Consider the following 19,747-nt stretch of genomic DNA (forward strand, 5'->3'; position numbering starts at 1 on the left):
ACCCTGGGGAACTCCAGCTTGTGGAGTGAAGGGGGTGGACTTTTGATCGCATATTTTCACTCTGACAGTACGATTGTGGAGGTAGGAGTGTACAATTTTGGTAAATTGCAATGGAAGCCCGATGTCCAGAAGTTTCCGAACAAGTCCGTCGTGCCAGACCTGGTCGAAAGCCTTCTGCACATCCAGAAATGTGGCTATGGCGATTGAACCATCGTTGATGGTTTGAGTAACTTTGGTAGTGAAGTCAATTAATGCATGTTTAGTAGATTTACCTGACTGGAATCCATATTGGAATTTTGGTATGATATTGTGGTTTTCGAGAAAGTTATTGAGCCTCTCTTTTAGGATTAGCTCAAGAACTTTACCCAGAGTATTGATTAATGAAATTGGTCTATAGGATTCCACGTCGGTTGGGGGTTTGCCTTTTTTCAAAAGCATGATGGTGTTGGCCACTTTCCAAGGAGTAGGAAAGTGGCTGTTTTTGAGACATGCATTGAATATTTTAGTTAGAAGAGGGATGATACTCTCTGGAAGTTTTTTGAGGCACCTTCGGTTGATGCCATCAGGTCCGGGAGCGCTGTTTTTGCCGATTTGGCAAAAGCTCTCCGTTTCCCTGTCTGTGAGGGGGTCCATGATAGGATCATAGACTGGAATGTAGTGGTTGAGAGTAACATTTACAATGTATTCTGTGTTGAATTTAAATATGCGATCAAAGTTCGGGTTATCTGGCGTTTGAAAATTGTTTTGAAGCGAATTTCTGAATGCTTCGGCTTTCCCTTCTGGGGAATTGACTATGTGATTGTTGACCAACAGATGAGATGGTTGAGATATTTTTTGTTTTGTTAGGACTTTGAATTTTTGCCAGAATTTACCTCCGTCTCTGTAGTCCAGTTTTGAGGTAGCATCTTCCCACCGGCGAGCCGTTAGGACAGATATCTCCCTCTTTATCCTGGCACAGATCCGGTTGTACTCTGTTTTGATAAGTGGGTTTCTGTTGGCCTTGTATTGACGTAGAAGACGTCGTTTTTGTTGAATTTTGGCAATGATGTATTGTGGAAGTGCCGGTGATGTATAAGTTATTTGTTTGAGTGGAATTGCGTGCGTGATCGCCTCAGTGATGAGGTTCTCGATATCGGTTGCACTGGTGTCGATACTGTCGTTAGTATCGAGTTCGCCTAACATAGGGAGGTTTTGTGTGATGAAGTTTTGGAATTCAGTCCAGTTAGCGTGACGAGGAAGTTACCATGCAACCTGTCTATTTATGAACCTTGGCTTTTGCCCCACTCTCGCATTGCTAGTCGCATATAAACGTACGGATTTTAACAGGGAAACCCGCATTCACCACTGGTGACGTTCCAATTGCGTACTGCCGGTATTACTTCTTGAGATCAAAGCGCCGACAGAGGAGTGATTTTACTGTGGTTTGGGTGTGTGTAAAGGTTTCAATCTTATTTAAATAAAATTTTTCGGGATGTTCAGTTATAGAAATAAAAGATGACTTACAGATTTATGTGGTCTGCAATTTTAGTGTCCTTCTGGTACCAAACACTACCATTAACACTTAATAAGAACCACTAAAATTTCATACCATCTGGAGACGAACAAAAATGTGTTCTTTTCAAAATAGCAAAAAAGCGTATAGTTCACAACATTTAAATTAGAATGATATAATTACACATTAAAACATAGTTTTTCTAAACAACTTTTCATAATAGCAATTTTCCATATTATGGAAATCCTCTTTAAACCTCTCTTTCCTTATTAATCCTCGATTTCTTTCGAAAAAATAGGGTTTTGTAATATTATACGGGATAGTTTAAAAGATAATTACGTTATTTTGTTATTTTCTTAGCAATATTCACACCCTGTAGAATTGCAGTGATTTGACACCAAAATTTTTATTTATGTTCAAACGATTTCTAATATAGTCCAATATTGTTAAAAATTCTAATTATAGTGAAGTCAAATGTTTAATTTTAGTATACAAAGTAATTTTTTATTTCTTAGATATTCAGTGCTTCAATTTGTGAGTTATTCGTGATTCTTTAAGGGGCTATCCTAGTGTAAAAGTACGAAATTCATATACTTTCTTTGGGAATATCTAAAATAAAAAGTACTGCACCAATTGATTTGAAAATTTGTAAGGGAATTTAGTATAAAAAGGAGTACAGTGGAACCTCGATAACTCGGATTAATCGGGACCGCGGCCGATCCGGGTTATCGAAAATCCGGGTTAGCCGGAGAAAATGGTAAAAATTAATCAAATACAGTATACTTACAGATAAACTCCGTTATAATTGAAATAACATGAAATATATATGCACAGTACACATTAACTTACATATAGTTGTATACAGTATTGTTCATTTCTTGGTAATAAAAAAATCAGTCAGTTTCGGTTGCGTCAATTTCGTCTGCCGCTTGCGTGCTGTGCGATCCCGCAGTCTCTTTAACATCAGCAGTTCAGCCGGCGATGTTTCCGCTTGCCGCTCGAAATAAACCATTAGTGCGTCTAATTTTGTCATTGCGTCTCCATGACTCATCACTGGCTGTTCAATGTCACCGTCTGCGTTCTCAGCGTCTGATTCACTAGCGTCAGGTAAACACAACACGATCACTGCCTCGTCAGTAAGTGGCGCATAACCTCCGTTATTATCTGCCTCTAACCACAGATTAATGTCACTTTCATCGACTTCAGAGCAACCGTCAATATTTTGGAACATATTCAAAAGTTCTTGGGGCTGGACTTCGTCTGGCGAATCATTTTCCAGGTAACAGTTATCCACTGGTTGAATTTAATTTTCTGGCAAATCGCATACACCCTTCCACAGTTTTTTCCAAGATTTTATCAAGCTGATTGTAGTCACTTGTTCCCAAGATTCTGCAATCATATAAATTACAGTTTTGACATTGAACGTTTTGAGAACTTCAACTACACCGTGTTGTCCTTCATCTTCTATGATTGTGCTTAACATCTGTCTTCTGAAAACCTTCTTAATTTTCTCTAGAACCCCCTGGTCCATGGGCTGTAATAGCGCTGTTACCTTAGGCGGCAAAAACTTGACGGTAATGTCCCCACTGACCAGCACATCTGCTGAAGGATGTGAAGGCGCATTATCAATTATTAGGACAGCTTTATTTGGTAACCCACAGTCTTTTAAATATTTTGTTACACCTGGCACAAAACAATCAAAAAACCAGTTTTTAAAAGTGGTGCTGTCCATCCATGCATTCTTTTGAGACTGGTAAACAACTGGTAAAGAATCCCGATTTACATTTTTCAGTGCTCGTGGATTTTTTGATTTTCCTATTAAGGCTAGGGGAAATTTATGCTTCCCCGAAGCATTGCTGCAGGCCATTATTGTCAATCGGTCTTTGCTTTTTTTGTATCCTTTTGCGGCTTCTTCAGTTTTTGAGGCCAAAGTTTTGCTTGGCAACATTCTGTAAAACAGGCCAGTCTCATCGGCGTTATATATTTGATCTGCCGTTAAATTTTCTTCTCTCACAAAATCCAAAAACTTGCTTTTATAGTCATGAGCAGCGTTGTTGTCCCCAGATAGACTTTCTCCAGTGATAGATAGTTGGCGTATTCCATGACGTTTTTTCCATCTATCCAGCCAACCTTGACTCGCAGTGAAATTTGGTTCACAATCAGGCAACATTTTATTCAGCTTGAGTGCTGTTTCTTGAATAATTGGTCCAGACACTGGTAATCCACGTTCGCGTTCCGCACAAAACCACACATACAAAGCGTCGTCGAGAGTCTCATTTTTAGCTTTATTAGTTTTGCACCGATTGTCCAAAATGTCTTTTGTTATCATTTTGAAACAGAATTCTTCGATTTTAGTTCTATTTTTCTTCCAATCCGATACTGTAGATGTACCGACACCATATGATGCTGCAACTGTTTTTAAAGATTCGCCTTTATCAATTCTACCTAAGGCTTCTAGTTTCTTTTCCATTGTCACTACAACATTTTTACGTTTCGCTGCCATTACGTAGACAAAAAAACACAAAATCTGAATAGATTTACGAACGATTACAGAAGGGAAGCGAATAATACGACTGTACTACACACAATACGGTTCTCAATCGCAACGATTTTATTATGTTATTTAATAACAGTGGAGAACTAAGACCATTGTTTCAAAAAGAATTTTTTAATAGTCTTTTCAAACAATGCTGACAGTTTAAAATAAATAAAGGGTACAATACTACAGGTGCCTGTTGATTCCGATAACCCAAACAACGAACGTTGTGTGCCATGAGTCATTTTTACTGTCGTAAAATATGGTTCAAATTACACTAATGCTTGGTTGCACCAACAGATCTTAAGCTCCAGCTTAGCTAAGCTCTACTTATAGATAGGGCCTCCTTGAGTATCACTTACGTTGCACCAGAATTTTAGATTCTCACCTTATTATCAATTATATCTATTATTATATTATGGTATTCTTATTGTAATATATTATAATTATAATATATTAATTCTTATGATATTCTCGACTTAAGCTTAAGATCTGTTGGTGCAACCGGGCATAATACCCATTATCTCTCAAATATTATATTACATGAAAGAATATCCACGAACGAACATATAAAACACTCTGTATTTTCCTGTCACCGTGTCACACAAAAAATTGGCAAGCGCAAGTATTATACATAATATAATAATTATTATTACATACTTGAGCTGGGCAATTTTATTTGTGACAAGGTGAGAGGAAAGTACAGCGTGTTTTATATATTCGTTCATGGGTATTCTTTAATTTTTCCGACTGTACATTTTTATTGTTGAAATGTTTGTCTGATAAAAATCGGTCCGGGTTAGCCGGACTTCCGGGTTATCGGGGGCCGACTTATCGGGGTTCTACTGTATGTGTAAAACAATTTACATAAAAAAATGTTGAAAATTAAATGATTTATGAGCCATCTACTGGCACCGTGAAAATAAAAACATAGGTCCACTGCTGCAGTAATTGGGACTAATAGAGATCCTGAAACATAAAATTTCAAAGTGATTATTGAAATATGAGTTATTTCCTATACCATCAACTAGGATTTTTGAAAAATATTAAAATTTGGAAAGATCACGAAGTGTTGAATTTTTTTTAATTAGCTAAAACATTTTCGGTTTCAAAAACCGCCAAATTGACATTTTTTATCCGATCGAAAAACCCCTAGTGGATGGTATAAAAAATAACTTATTTTTCAATAATAACTTTGAATTTTTATGTTTCAAGATGTCTATTAGTCTAAATCACTGCAGCAGTGGAGCTATGTATTTATTTTCACGGTGCCAGTAGATGGCGCATAAATCGTTTAATTTTTAATATTTTTTTACGCAAATTGTTTTACCTGTACTTCTTTTATAATAAATGCGCTTACAAATTTCCAAAACAATTGGTATAGTACTTTTTATTTTAGAAATTCCCAAAAAAGTATATGAATTTCGTACTTTTACACTAGGATAGCCCCTTCAAACATTAATTGCAACAAAAATTACGTGACATTATTAGGTGGTCGTGAAAATATGCAATTAAAAATAATTATTCGACAAAAAATACATAGTAATGTAGACTGATCCTTAATTTATTAATATTGGATGACATATCAAAATACTTACGGAGTCAAAATTGTTGGTGCGCAAATATTAATAAAAATGCATATACTTGGAGATATTGGATTGCCATAAAATTTGGCATACGCATAGCAAACATGTCAGAGAGTAAAATACATTGTGCCGATGCCTGCTTTTGCTCTGGGGGTGAGTACCACCCCTTCTCGAGGGAAAAAAACATGAACTGCCAAACTATTTAAGGTGATACAGTAGCGATCAACAGGTGGCAACAAACGCGGTCCAATATTGCGAAAGTTCTGCGAACTTTCAAAAGTGAGGCAACAGTGCGTCGGTAATTCGACACTGACAGTGACGTTTATACTATCAAAAACAATAATTTTTATACACATAGGCGCGAAATGTTGCCAAGTCAGTGACGTTCGATTTCTTGTTATAAAAAAATCCATTTTTAGTAGTTCCAAGATTACACAAAATCTAGGCATGGGATAAAAAAGTTTATTTGAAGAAAGTGTATTTTTTTGTCATTCTTAATTGAGGTACAGGCTCCTTTTGTCAATATTTTATTTAGTTGTAGAGTAATTTCCACATACTAACATATTTCTGAAATTGGGCTCTGTACCGCCATTCTTTATTATATTACGAATATGTGTGCCAAATATCTCGACAAAATATTCAAAATTAGAGCCGCAATCTTGGAACGCGTTTGTTGCTACCTGTTGATCGCTACTGTTTAATCTTAAGAGCATTTCATGTTTGAAATAATACTGTAACGTAACAGAAATAGATAGATGTTTTGAAAGTCTGGCGGGATTTTTGATTTGTCGGGATTTTGGTTTATCGGGATTCTGGCTTGTCGGGATTTTGACCGTCGTAATTTTGGCTGTCGGGATTTTGGGTTAGATCACTTTGCATCTCATAGCGTCATATTTACCTATCCATTTTTAGAGGATCGTATCCAGTGTCTTCCAATTTAGGATATACAGTAACACTCAGTAGCCATCCATAATGTTTAAAAATACGTTTAATTTGGTCCAACAGGCTAATATATCTATCCTAAAATTAAAAATTTTATAACATTGGCATATTAAATAAACTCCAAAAAGGCTCGTTTTCACGCTACGTCTTATTGTACGTTTTGTGTGTCATAAAAAACGTACGACAAAACGTACGTTTTGTCAATACGTGGATTTCATTTTTTGATTCGTCAAGACGTACGTTATTGTATAGGATTTGTACTATCACACAAAACGTACAATAAGACGTACAATAAAATGTAGCGTGAAAACGAGCCTTAAAATCGAAGTCAAACAACTTCTAAGTAGTAGGTATAATTTAATAAAATCCTAAAAATCCTAATGGATTGCATAAAATATGTTCAGAACGAACGTTTTCGGACCTGTCAGTCCATCATCAGTGAACTCGTATACTTGCTAACTAGCCCCAGAATCAAACGTGAACCCAAAAGTGGTTGTAATTATAATTCAATCTAAATCAACCGTCTTGGGCCACGAATGTATGCCATGTTCACTTGGCATACACTGGTCAACTGTTCAAAATTTTCATGATAGTTGCATGATGATGCAATATGATGTTGGGCTATTCAGACAGGTCACAAAATAGATTTCGAGAAACGAAAAAACCACCGCCCCTGTCCGCTCCTTAAAATCAAGAATTATCCGCGAAGCCATCGAAATTGAAAAACACCCTGACAGCCCAAACACACGCGATGACGCTAAAAGACTGCCGGCAACATGGCGATCGCTGCTTCAGCGACTCCCCGCGCCAATCGATCCCTCCCAGGCCTCTCCCGCGCATACAATTCCCGCGCGTACTGAGAGTATAAAAGGAGCTACACAGGAGAAGACAGGTCGTCACTCGACACTGAGGAGTCGGCAGATTGAGACCTCAGTGCCGCTTGACCGTTCTCCTAGAGAACAAAACACTACTGGTACGCCAAGAGTGAGGGGAGTAGGCAGATTGAGACCCCGAACTCGAACGGAACCATATCCCTCAGAGGGGTATCCATTAGTACTGGAGTCCAGTACTAATGTTACATTCAAATCGTATGCTAGATACTTTAATAATCCTAACAGGTAGATCTGAAGAATACGTCTTTCCGGGATTGAGTATTGCCGGAGAAAATCCCAATACTGTGCCAAGACTATCAGGTTGCTTAAATGAAATCCTATATTTGCTAAATATCTGACACTGCAACGTGTTGTGGTTAGGTTTTAGACTAAATATCGTTTCCGGTTTAAGCTTATTGTCAGCACCCAGTTTCGTTTGTATGTATTCTTCAATATCAGAAATTTCATAACATCAATCGGGAAAAGCAAAGTTTTGCCATTGGTTTTTGTCTTTGTAGTAATAAAACTTGTTATTTTCAATGTTTGGTATACTGTTGTAGGAATGAAAGGCACGAAGAGCTATTTCATAATCTTTAACTATTTATAATGGGAACTAAGCCACAATATTATTAAAAAATGATTTTTATTAACTTTTCGACGCCCAAATCGGGTGCCGTTGTCAAAATACAAAATACTACTGAATATTTTGACAACGGCACCCGATTTGGGAGTCGAAACGTTAATAAAAATCATTTTTTAATAATATTGTGGCTTATTTCCCATTGTAAATAGTTAAAATTGTAAAAATGCCACAAGAAAATAGCTTCAGAACAACATTCATAATCTTTGTTCGGATCCAACACGATTGGTGTGGGAGGTTGAAATGCGAATATAAAATTGGTACTAACTACTCTCAACAACTGCGACATGATGACTGATTCAAGTCACTGGATTAACAGGTTATATAGGTGAATAAAAACCAATTTTATGTTCACATTTTTTTTATTTGTTCCAAAGCAAGTTTGCATAAATGACAAGATGCTTGAGAATCGGGTGGTCCATCCCAGTGAGTCCTCCAATCTGGTTTGTTGTAATGTACGAAGCACGGAATTGGTATCTACAAGTTCCATTCTCCTCGATATTCCCCAGGCAATTTATGCCATATACTTAACAATTCTGAGGGTCCAACAGTCCGTATAATATACTCAAGAGGTATGCGTTTCAGTTCTTCTGCACTATATACTGTAAAACATTTTTCGCGAAACATATGGGCCATAAGCAATCTACTACTGTCCATTATATAAAAACTTTAAGCATAAATATCTGCAAATGATTTGATTGTAAGTTTGATACTGAAGATTATTGTAGAAAATTATGGCACGTGCACCCAGATATTTTACAAGTTCTTTGGTCGGCTTCAGATTACCGAGTGATTCAAAATATTCCACGTCGTTGTTTATCTTTCTATATGCTACCCAATGTGTTCCGTTATGTGTGGACACATCCAAGTCTCTAGGCAGAGGGTCATTCATAAAAACTCCTCGAAAATGTGGTATTTTAAGTATTTTTGCGTAATGTGCAACATCCAAGTCGTACAGCGGACGATTGGGTAGCTTTATTGGAAGTTTTTTTTTTTTTCAAATACAAGCCGAATCCGCCTCTGGGTTTCTTATGTAGGTACAGGCCCGAACCGACGTGTTCCATAGCGTTATTATGACGTATATCCTCACCTAATTTCTTTTGAGCATTTTTTGCGTAGACCACAGTTTTTGCCACCCCCGCAGCACCTCCTGCTAAAGCCCCCAATGCAGAAAGACCAGCAAAGAGAGGTATGAGTGTATGAGGGGTAGGAAGCCTCCAGATTTTAGTGGTAGTACTAGAGGAACATCAATTTCTTTTCGGCCGCCAAGTCTTTTAATTATGGATTTTGCAATTCGTACAACCGTCAAAGCAGTATCTTGTAACGATGCTCCTCTCTTCATGGACTTTGCAATTTTTGAGACAACATCGCGATTAAAAGAGTAACGCCCCTTTCGTCCAAGACGTAGCCCCATTCCCAACTTTCTTTTCGTCTTCATTCCACCGGTTACAAGTAAAGCAGCAGTTTTTTCACCAAAGCTAGCGTCTTTCGATTTAACTCGCTCTCGGGCTCTATTTTCCAATTCTTTATCGGCCTTGTGACGTTCTTCGAGAGATGAATGCTGCGAGTAAGCGATATCGTGCTGTTTACACGCTGCGTCTAATGGATTAATTCCTGGATCTCCGCGTGCAAGACATTGTTGTAGTTTCGTTCCAGCTATAAAGAACGTATTTTTACTTATAAAACACAACAACAAAGACGGTGACTTACGTCCACAGTACTGATAACCGCCAGGAATATGTAGTTCAAATGGCAGTTTATTAATTAGAGAGTTCACGGGACCGCCTCCTTCGACAACCAACATTGGACTGATGCCATGCAAGTGGGGGCATCTATAATATATTGCCGTACTTATTTACTACACTTGCCACACGATGAAGGTTGTTCAACAAGAGCAGACGCTGCCAATTGATAATCTGGACATTGTCCAGAAAGTGACAGTCAGTTAACATGGTAAATTGCTACCAAACTCATTTAGAGCCATTATTTGCGGCCCAAGTAGATGCGGAAAAACGAATGTCATGCTATCACTGCTATTTAATCCGAATGGCGCCAAATTGAAAAATGTATATGTTTATTCGAAATCCCTCTTTCATCCGAAATACCAACTACTGCAAGATGTAACAGCGCAAGTCAAAGGTGTTGGGTACTTTCTATTTAAAGACAAAAGAAGAAATTATCAGTCCAGACGAGGCTCAAGCACACTTAATTTTTTTATTCGACGATGGTGCATGCGATGGCCAACAAAAGATTCGCGAGTATTATTCCATGTGCAGACATAAAGATATTGATGCCGCTTATTTATGTCAAACATATTCAAAAATACCAAAGCAGCTAATAAGAGACAATTGTAACATGATTATATTATTCAAGCAAGACGAGGTAAATTTGAAGCATATATTTGATGAACACGTATCGCCAGACATGTCATTTGATCAATTTAAAAAACCGTGTTCAGAATGTTGGACGACAGACCGCTTTGGTACTTTGGTCATTATGAAAGATTTTGCCCTCAACAATGGTCGATATCGCAAAGGATTTGATAAATATATAAAATTGTAAGTAGATTGTTTAGTCGTCAACAAAATGTCTAATGATACGGTTGCCATTGCCATGCGCAAGAAGAAAGTTACCGATTTGGCTAGATCAATTCGCAAAAAATATTTGGCATTGAAATTAGGCAAAACAGAAGATGATGAGTCACTAAATGAACTTTTTAAAATAATCTCGAAACCTCTCACGGACATTGTACAATCATCAAAAACGTTACATCATGCTAACCAAGTTTAGACAAGTTAAAAAAGAAGAAGAGGTGAAAAAGGAAGAAGTAGGACTAAAAACAGAGCCGGATATAAAAGAAAATCGGACACCACCAGTATCATTTATTAGTGATGGAGATGTGTTTAAAAATAACGATGAAAAAGATGAAGAATATGAAGATAACGTAGAAACAAACCAATCGCAAGATGAATTATCCGAACAAGCATTTCAAGCTTACCTAGACCAATATCATGAACTAATTCATCCTTACGTGATAAATCACATGTTATCTTCAGATAAGGTATACGGCCCAACCTATGATAGCACTACGGCGAAATGGACACTTGGTCCCACTGACAGTAATTTCACTCAGGATGGTAACACTCTAACGAAAGGAAGATATGTTAAAAGGACACGTGGACTATATGAGTTAATATTTTACAAAGAGTCTGATTATTTTACAGAAGAAGACGTTAAAGACTATATTTCATTGTTGACCTTAACCGACGTTCATAAAAGACGGGATGGTTCACTAAAGGGAACCCCAGGCTACAAGTGGGGGGACATTATTAAACCTAATCTTCCACCATCTCAATCATCTCAACTTCGTCATACAGACACTAGTGGAGGAGAGGTCGGCTCTGGATTACGTACGCAGTGAACATACAATGATTTGCCTATGGAATATACATACTGGGACGATCCAAATGAATTGGCGAAGAGTTTTGAAATCTTGGTGGCTTCGAAAGACGCCGGCAACACATCTCTCGACAACGAAATCCTAGCCATAATTAATGAACTAAAAGAAGCTAATATAATAGAGTAACTGCGAATACAGCATCATTTACATTATGAGTATCGACAAATTCGGTCATCATTCTCGTGGTGGTAGCGCTCAAAAGGTGGCGCGAGTTACATTTCCACATACTTCTGACGGAAATATTAATGCCGAAAATGTGAAAATTTGCAATTTCAAGGACCCATCGGAAAATGGTGATCCTGCAACGAAAACATAAGTTGATGCGCAAATAATGGAGTTTCACGTACACCTGCCATTAATTCAAACACATGGTATAATATTGGAGCAAAAAATTAATGATATACAGGATTTAGCCATCCGGACTAAATGAAGTAAGAGAAGAGCTTCATAAAACAACAGCTCCACTTCTCGAGCAATAGTTACAGAAAATAATGAAAAATGATTTGAATACACTAAAAAAGGATACGGAGAATAATGTAAATAAGTTGTTGCAGCAGAAAACTACTGATATAAAGAATTGAACCGTAGGACTAAACGAAGTGAGAAAAGAGCTTCATCAAACCACAGTTCCACTTCTCGAGTTGCAAAAGAGTATCACAGATGATTTGAATACTCTAAAAAAGGATTCGGAAAATAATGTGAATTAGTTGTTGCAGCAAAACACTAATTATATAAAGCAAATAACCAAGGGACTAAAAAAAGCTCACGAAACACTTGCAACTTCATTTGGTATACGAGATGACGATGACAAAGGAGATAAAAGAAATGAACGTGGCATTACGGGGTGTAGTAGACAACCTTCATTCGATGAATATAGATACTCGCCTAAAATCAATTGAAAAACGTTTATAAGAATGTCTAAAGAAAAGAAACAGGTGGTGTACGAGTTGCATAAACCAGCACGAAAAAACTATCCTCGTCGACGAACAATAATCAAAGGACTCGATGACTTGTAGCAAGTGGATTTGGCTGAAATGCGTCCTTATGCGCATCAAAATAAAAATTATAAAATAATACTAGTTGTAATTGATTGTTTATCAAAAATTGTTTAGATACGCCCTCTAAAGACCAAAACAGGCGAGGAAATTACTCGAGAATTTTCGGATATTCTCGCCCACACTCGACGAGTCCCGAAAAACCTACAATCTGATTAGGGAACCGAATTTTACAACAAAAAATTTCATTTAATAAAAAAACACTTAAAATTAATTATTAATTAATCAAAATTAATCATTACAGCATGTACACGATTAAAAGCTGCCATTTGTGAACGAGTTATTAGAACGTTAAAGGCAAAGTTATACAAGTATTTCAGTTTACACGGATCATACAAATGGCTAGATGCCCTACCTATAATCACTGAGGAATACAACAATACAAAACACAGCAAAACAGGATACAAACCATCTCAGGTCAGCAAATCCAACGAAAAAGCTATTTTACACAAAAGTTATAGTCATTTAAAGATTGCAGGTCCGCGAAAATTTAAAGTTGGCGACATTGTACGTGTATCAAAAGCAAAACATTTCTTTGAAAAGGCCTACACACCCAATCCTACAGAATTATTTAGAATTGTGCAAGTTAAGATAATTGAAATTGAAAATTGAAATTGAAATTGAAATTAGGAGAGGAGTTCGGCAGGGATGTATTATGTCTCCATTACTCTTTAATGCATATAGTGAAGCCATTTTTGAAGAAGCATTGCTATCTCAAAGTGAAGGAATAATAATTAACGGAAGATCTATTAACAACATGAGATATGCAGATGACACCGTGATTATGGCAAGCTCTGCTGAACAACTCCAACTACTACTAAACAAAACAAACAATTTTTGTGAAGAATATGGATTAAAAATGAATATAAAAAAGACCAAATACAAGATAATAACTAAGAAAACAAACATACAAACAATCATACATTTGGGAAATGTACCGATAGAAAGGGTTGATAAATACAAATACCTAGGAACCTGGATTTCAGAGAAAAATGATCAAACAACAGAAATAAGGACCAGGATAGAAATAGCAAGAAATGCGTTTGTAAAAATGAAAACAGTTCTCTGCAACAAAGACCTTAGCTTAGAACAGAGTAAGAGCTTTGAGATGCTACGTGTTCTCGATACTACAATATGGACATGAAAGCTGGACATTAAATCAAGAACATATAAATAAGCTACAGTCATTTAAAATGTGGTGTTACAGAAGGATGCTTAGAATAACATGGACACAGAGGAAAACGAACACGGAAGTACTGCGAGAAATGGGTAAAGAATGTGAAATAATAAACACAATAAAAATAAGAAAGTTACAATATCTGGGACACGTAATGAGGGGACCGCGATAAAAATAAGAAAGTTACAATATCTGGGACACGTAATGAGGGGACCGCGATATGAAATGCTAAGACTGATAATACAGGAAAAGATAAGAGGCGGAAGGAGTATAGGAAGGAGAGTGTCATGGTTAAAGAATTTAAGGGACTGGTTTAGATGCAGTTCTATAGAACTCTTTAGAGCACCGGTGGATAGAGTGAAGACAGTGATGATATCCAACCTCCGATTAGGAAACGGCACTTGAAGAAGAAGAAGTTAAGATAACGAACCCTATAATTTATTTGCTCGAAGACATACAAGGTGTACCGATTAACGGCGGGTTTTATGAAAAAGAATTACAGAAAACAAAAAATTCCGACATTTACCTGGTTGAAAAAGTACTTAGACGAAAAGGTAATAAGATGTATGTTAAATGGTTAGGATTGGATAGCAAACACAACAGTTGGATTAAGAGGCCAGATGTAGTTTAAGGATCTACATATATATTTGATACGCCGCGTAGAAATACTTGTTTTTCAAACAAGCCAACAATTAACCGCAAAGAGTGGGGGAATCGAAAACGTATATAAATTCATGCCAAACTACGACCATCACATTCAGTTTGCATTCACTTCGTAAACAGTGCTCGAAAACAGTAGTAATGTGTTCTCAAGATAGTGGTTACGACAGTCAGTCATTTATTGTAGAATATGATGATGATAACAGCCAGCCACCCAGTCCTGGTGCTGAATTAGATCGAGTATTGGCAAAATTTGAAGAAGCTGCCACAATTGAGCCATATTATTTATTGGAATCTACATATCCGATGAGCTCTCTCCACATAAAAATTGGATTATTTCCAGCTCGAGATTTTTCACCATCAATCATTCTGTGTCGCCATGGTAACTGTAATAGAATCAGTTTACACACAAATGAGTGGGAGACCATAATTGAGCGGCTTAAAGCAAAAGTTATTGATTTTCTCCAAGCAGACCTACCTACTTTTGTTGATGAGTATGATCCAATCGAATTAAAGTGCGGCGATTTCTACACATTACGACAATTGGTAATGCACAATGTAAAGTTATTAGCCATTGAGAAATTTGGAGTCGAATATTATTTATGGGAAGACGATGTCAATCAAATTATAGAAGCGGACCAGAGCATGATATCCCATAAAGTGGCGCTGTTGAAGAGTTTACAATTTCGCGAATACTATATAAACATTTCATCTTTCATCAAGAAAAATTTTTGTGCCAAAGACTCTTTACGTGGACCAGTTGAAGCGTTTAACGTATATTGCACTATTTGTCCAAATACTTTGTTAAGTTTAGCATTAAACTAATATGTATTTTATTATAAACTTAGACTTGTAAATGATTTAACTGAGTGTATATAACAATAAATGGTATTATTAAATATGTTGTCTTTTATTTTGAATAAATAAAACCAAAACATATGTGTACAAAAGTTTATTAGTAGGAATTACATAATGCATACAATGGATAATACAACAATATACAATAATTATATAGATGATAAGCGAGTTTCCATTTATTATCAGTTTATTGTTTATTCAATCATTGTAGTGGCATAGTGGCCCCAAGGTTAAGTGTCATATGATTCTTTTTGCAAACATCGTTTATCGTCATGTGGACTTAATGCTATTTTTTCTTGAGTGATTGTAAACATGCTATGTGCATAGGAACCAAATGTTGAGTGTGTAACCCTTTTTGCGGTAAATTCTTTTAGACACTCCACGTAATCGTTAAACGTAATGGCATTTTTCACTACCGAATACTTAACCCCTTTAGATTTTTTCGTAACACCCAAGTTATTTACAATTTTTTCAATAGCAGCATCATCCATGCTATTTTTCTAATTTTGCCACGTCTGTCGCTCCTCATCTGTATACTGTAATTTAAATGAGTACATTTTCGATCTAAGTCCTACAAAATGAGTCATGATGCGCCCATTGGCCTCATCTTTCATTAAGCCAAGCACTTTTTTATTGACTTGAGGCATGTGATATGAATTACCTCCGGCATAGTCAGATGTATCAAATTTAGATAGGTATGGTATCATGACATCTCTGTAAACATCATCACATGTTACTTCATAGACAAAACTATCAGTATCCCCATACATTAGTTTTAAATTTTCGATTCCTACAGTTGGTAACATGAAATTAGACCCCTCCGTGGCTCAGTGGTAAGAGCGCCTGCCTTTGGATCGAAAAAATCCGAAGGGTTGTGGGTTCGAATCTCACCAGTGTCAGAAATTTTTCATTTATTATAAATTAATAAATGAATATAGTTTCTGTCCTTGTGGGATCGGTACTCACCGGAGGGACCGCAGACGTTCGGATACAATTAGCGTCTCTTTGCAAAGACAATGACGTCGACTTTGCGAAGTAACAATACACTTACTCAACATACACACTACACATGACACTAATACTCATGTTGTGACTGGCTGAATGACATAAAGTCCATGCCATTAAAAAAAACATGAAATTATAATAAAAATCATACATCCACACTTTGGATATGTCAAGAATAGACATTCCGATGTACAATGGTTTGTTAAACGTCAGATTTGTTTTATTTAGTTCAATCGCCATTAGATTTTCATCAAATATTGTCCTGTTGTGAAATCGAGGGCTGGAAATTAAATTTTTGGCTCTATATCTCCCCTCCCACTTAGAAACAAGCTTTACTATGCAGTGTTTGCGTATGTTTTCGATGGTTTTACCAAATATGGCATTGTTAGCTAACTTATATAAATCTTTCTCAAATGTCGTTGTTGTTGCAGTTCGTAATTTTGTATTAAGGTTATACGGCTTGAGTCATGCGCTTTGTTGAAACTTTAACACTTTATGAATTTTTGTTAATTTAAGCCCTGCATTGAGAGCTTGTTTGAGGTTGCAGTAATGCAGCGTGTACTCTGTTTTATTATGGAGGGTAGTCATAAGCTTCTTAAACCTTGATCCTGGTGGAACTTGATGTTCATAACAATACGGAAAATCACGATGTAAGTCGTGCAAGTGTTCTGGGTACTCCAAATCAACTTGCAAAATAAAACCTTCCGCTGCATCATTTTGAATACTAAGCACATCAATGTTGGTGTCTACCCACTCAAACTTTGCATACGGTAAACGTTGGGACATTGCCCAGCCATATAAATTATTAACATCCAAATACAACAAATACTTGCTGGACTTTGAGGGGTCGTAAATTGGCATATACTTGTTATTAGCCTCCGAGTATCGATTACTCACTTGACTAAATCCACCTCGAATAGATTTTTCAATAAACATGACTTTATCGATATCCTGCAGCAACTCCAATTTGCAACCTGTGTATTTTAGCATTGCATCCCATGAAAATCCTGGCATAGTGTAGTACCAGGAGGGATCAAAACCTTATGTACCTCGACATTTTTGCCGGAAATTCTCAAAGATACAAGTTAACAACATTATATCGGTCTTCATATATAATATGATATATGTATTCCAAAATATTTTTAAAATCAAATGATCGCCATACGTTCTGCGCATGTTGGTACATATCTTTAGTGATGTTTTCACCGGTTAGCGAACTGTAAACTTTATCAATAGGTGTTAGTTAAGTTTCCTTTAACCTATCCATAGAATCAATGTGCTCATAGGGAAATACACCTTTTCTTCGCAATAACTCTAATTGTTCAGCGGTGATATTTGAAAATTCTCGAGCCAAGTACCTTAAATCTTCGGTATTCAATGTGGTTGCCAGTTTATCCAATGAGAAATTCAAAAATCTCAATGAATCAACGAATCTCAATTTAACTTTGGATTCGGTCTCGTTCAGAATAAAGGAAATATATCTTTCCTTGTTTTTTGGAAGTAGACTGATACTTCCTTTTTATGCCAATTGCCTTATCATGAAATGTGAGTCGTAACCTCTGAGATTATGAAAGAACACAGGAACAACAAACTGTTTTCTAAAGTTAAGATTACACACTTGGTGCGTAATACCTCGAAAAGCTTTAGTAAAGTGACAATGATCTTTAACAACCACATCTTGTTCTACAAATTGTTTTTCACAAATGTGACAGGCTATTGCTCCATTAGTGTTTGGTTTAATATTCATGGGCTCAATATGCTTTATCTTTCCATATACAAACATAGTCAACTTAGCCATTTCCTTGGCAAACCAGTCTAGACAGTCCGTACCTGCGTAGCTTCGATAAAAAGATAATGATTCATCATACGAACATTTTCGTAATACCCGGCGCTAAAGGCTTTATGCTCCTGATGTTTAATGGTTTTACCTTGAAATGGGCTATTTTTAATTTTTTGTAGCATTGCTTCAAAGTCTGCATAGACAACAAACGGTGCTACCTGTTTATATATATGGTTTTTGAATTCAACATGTTGATATGGTGGAAATGAAACTTTGCAGTCGTTGATTTTCTCACAATACTTTGCATGGTTATTAAGTCTATAAGATTCCTAAAATAATTTAAGCATCTAGCACATACAAATATTTTATGTTCATATTTACTTACTTGTCCAGATAAAAGCCAAGACAGATTCTTTATCATGCAATAATGGTATTTGATATCTACAATTTCATCATCCTCAATAGGTGCCTCATAATCGTTTAATTTTGGAAAATATTTATCTTGTATCATCAACAAATTTACATGTCTAGTTAATTTAGTTTTACACAACCTTAGCAGCATTGTTATGTAAAATGTTTTTTCTTTAGCGACATTCATTTCCAACCCATACAAGTTTACAGAGATGTCATTTTGCTTTTCAAATTTTGAAATGCCTCCAATAGTCATTGGTGTTTTCAAACTATCAACATTTAAGACAGTTGCGTATTGTGGATATGAACTAGTTCGATATGAATGCTCTTTTGCAGGATACAGCGCTGAAACTATTCCCCAAAAAGCAAGCTTCGTCATTGTTTTTGATATTGATACAGGCATGCCTTTTTGGGATGTGTTCTGGTAGCTTAATAAAGGCTCCATTCCCGATTTCATATTTATTAATATTAACCTCCAAAGATACTATTTTTTCCAATGCCCACCCTGAACCCTTTTCCTCAAACTCCGATAGTTTCGCCATAAGTTTATCGATGACGTTTGAGTGGAACCATAAACTCAAGTCCGTTCCTGTGTCTATACTTTCATCTTTTGTGTTAAAATACTTAAATTCGGTATTTTCCCCCTGATTTGCTTTTCTTATAAACTGACCACAAAAAGCGGTATTACATTTTAGTACATTGAATTTTTATAAAATATTTTTAATTCTAATTTTGAACAGCGTAAAACAATCACTAAAAATTGTGCTAAGTCCTTATGAGCTAAATTAATAATGATTCCCGTTCTAACCCGACTTGCAAACGATGAAGTTACCTCCTCCCATTTAACTTTGCTAATGCCGGCAGCCACGTGTTGAGAAAAATTTTGAATTTCCACTTTAATTGTTTTTAAATATCCAATGTTTGTTTGCAATTGGCGTAATTTTGCGTACATACAAGTCCCCATAACGAATAGCTTTATTAAACAATGTCAATTGTTTCTTAATATGTTTTAGCTAGATGTTTGCTTCTCGCAGTGTATAATTTTGAAACAGAATGTCTCGCGCTTTAACCAAATTTTGTACAATGTCACAACTTAATTCCCCATGCTACCACTCATGATTAAAGAAACACTAAATTGTAAAAAATGAAAAACTCACCAATTTTTGTTAATGCTGAATGATTTCAAACTTTGCTACTGGATACTTCTTCCCAGTGTTAGTTAGTCCTCGGAATACCAAAGAATATTTTTGGCTTGAGAATTTTTGCACAAATG

The 19,747-nt window shown here is 36.3% G+C and overlaps 1 protein-coding gene across 9 annotated transcripts in view; it reads right to left on the reverse strand.

The window, feature by feature from the left end:
• The window catches only part of LOC126891728 (uncharacterized), an 827,477-nt gene that overhangs the window by 47,687 nt on the left and 760,043 nt on the right, over window positions 1–19,747 (reverse strand). For 6 of the 9 annotated variants that reach the window (XM_050660999.1, XM_050660994.1, XM_050660997.1 and 3 more), the window contains exon 13: window positions 6,513–6,634. The exons of the other annotated variants lie outside the window; for them this stretch is intronic. In XM_050660999.1, coding sequence (XP_050516956.1) covers window positions 6,513–6,634 — 122 coding nt within the window. The remainder of the gene's footprint in view (window positions 1–6,512; window positions 6,635–19,747) is intronic. 9 annotated transcript variants of the gene reach the window in all.

The sequence above is a fragment of the Diabrotica virgifera genome, chromosome 9, assembly GCF_917563875.1.
Source record: "Diabrotica virgifera virgifera chromosome 9, PGI_DIABVI_V3a".
Classification (NCBI taxonomy): domain Eukaryota; kingdom Metazoa; phylum Arthropoda; class Insecta; order Coleoptera; family Chrysomelidae; genus Diabrotica; species Diabrotica virgifera.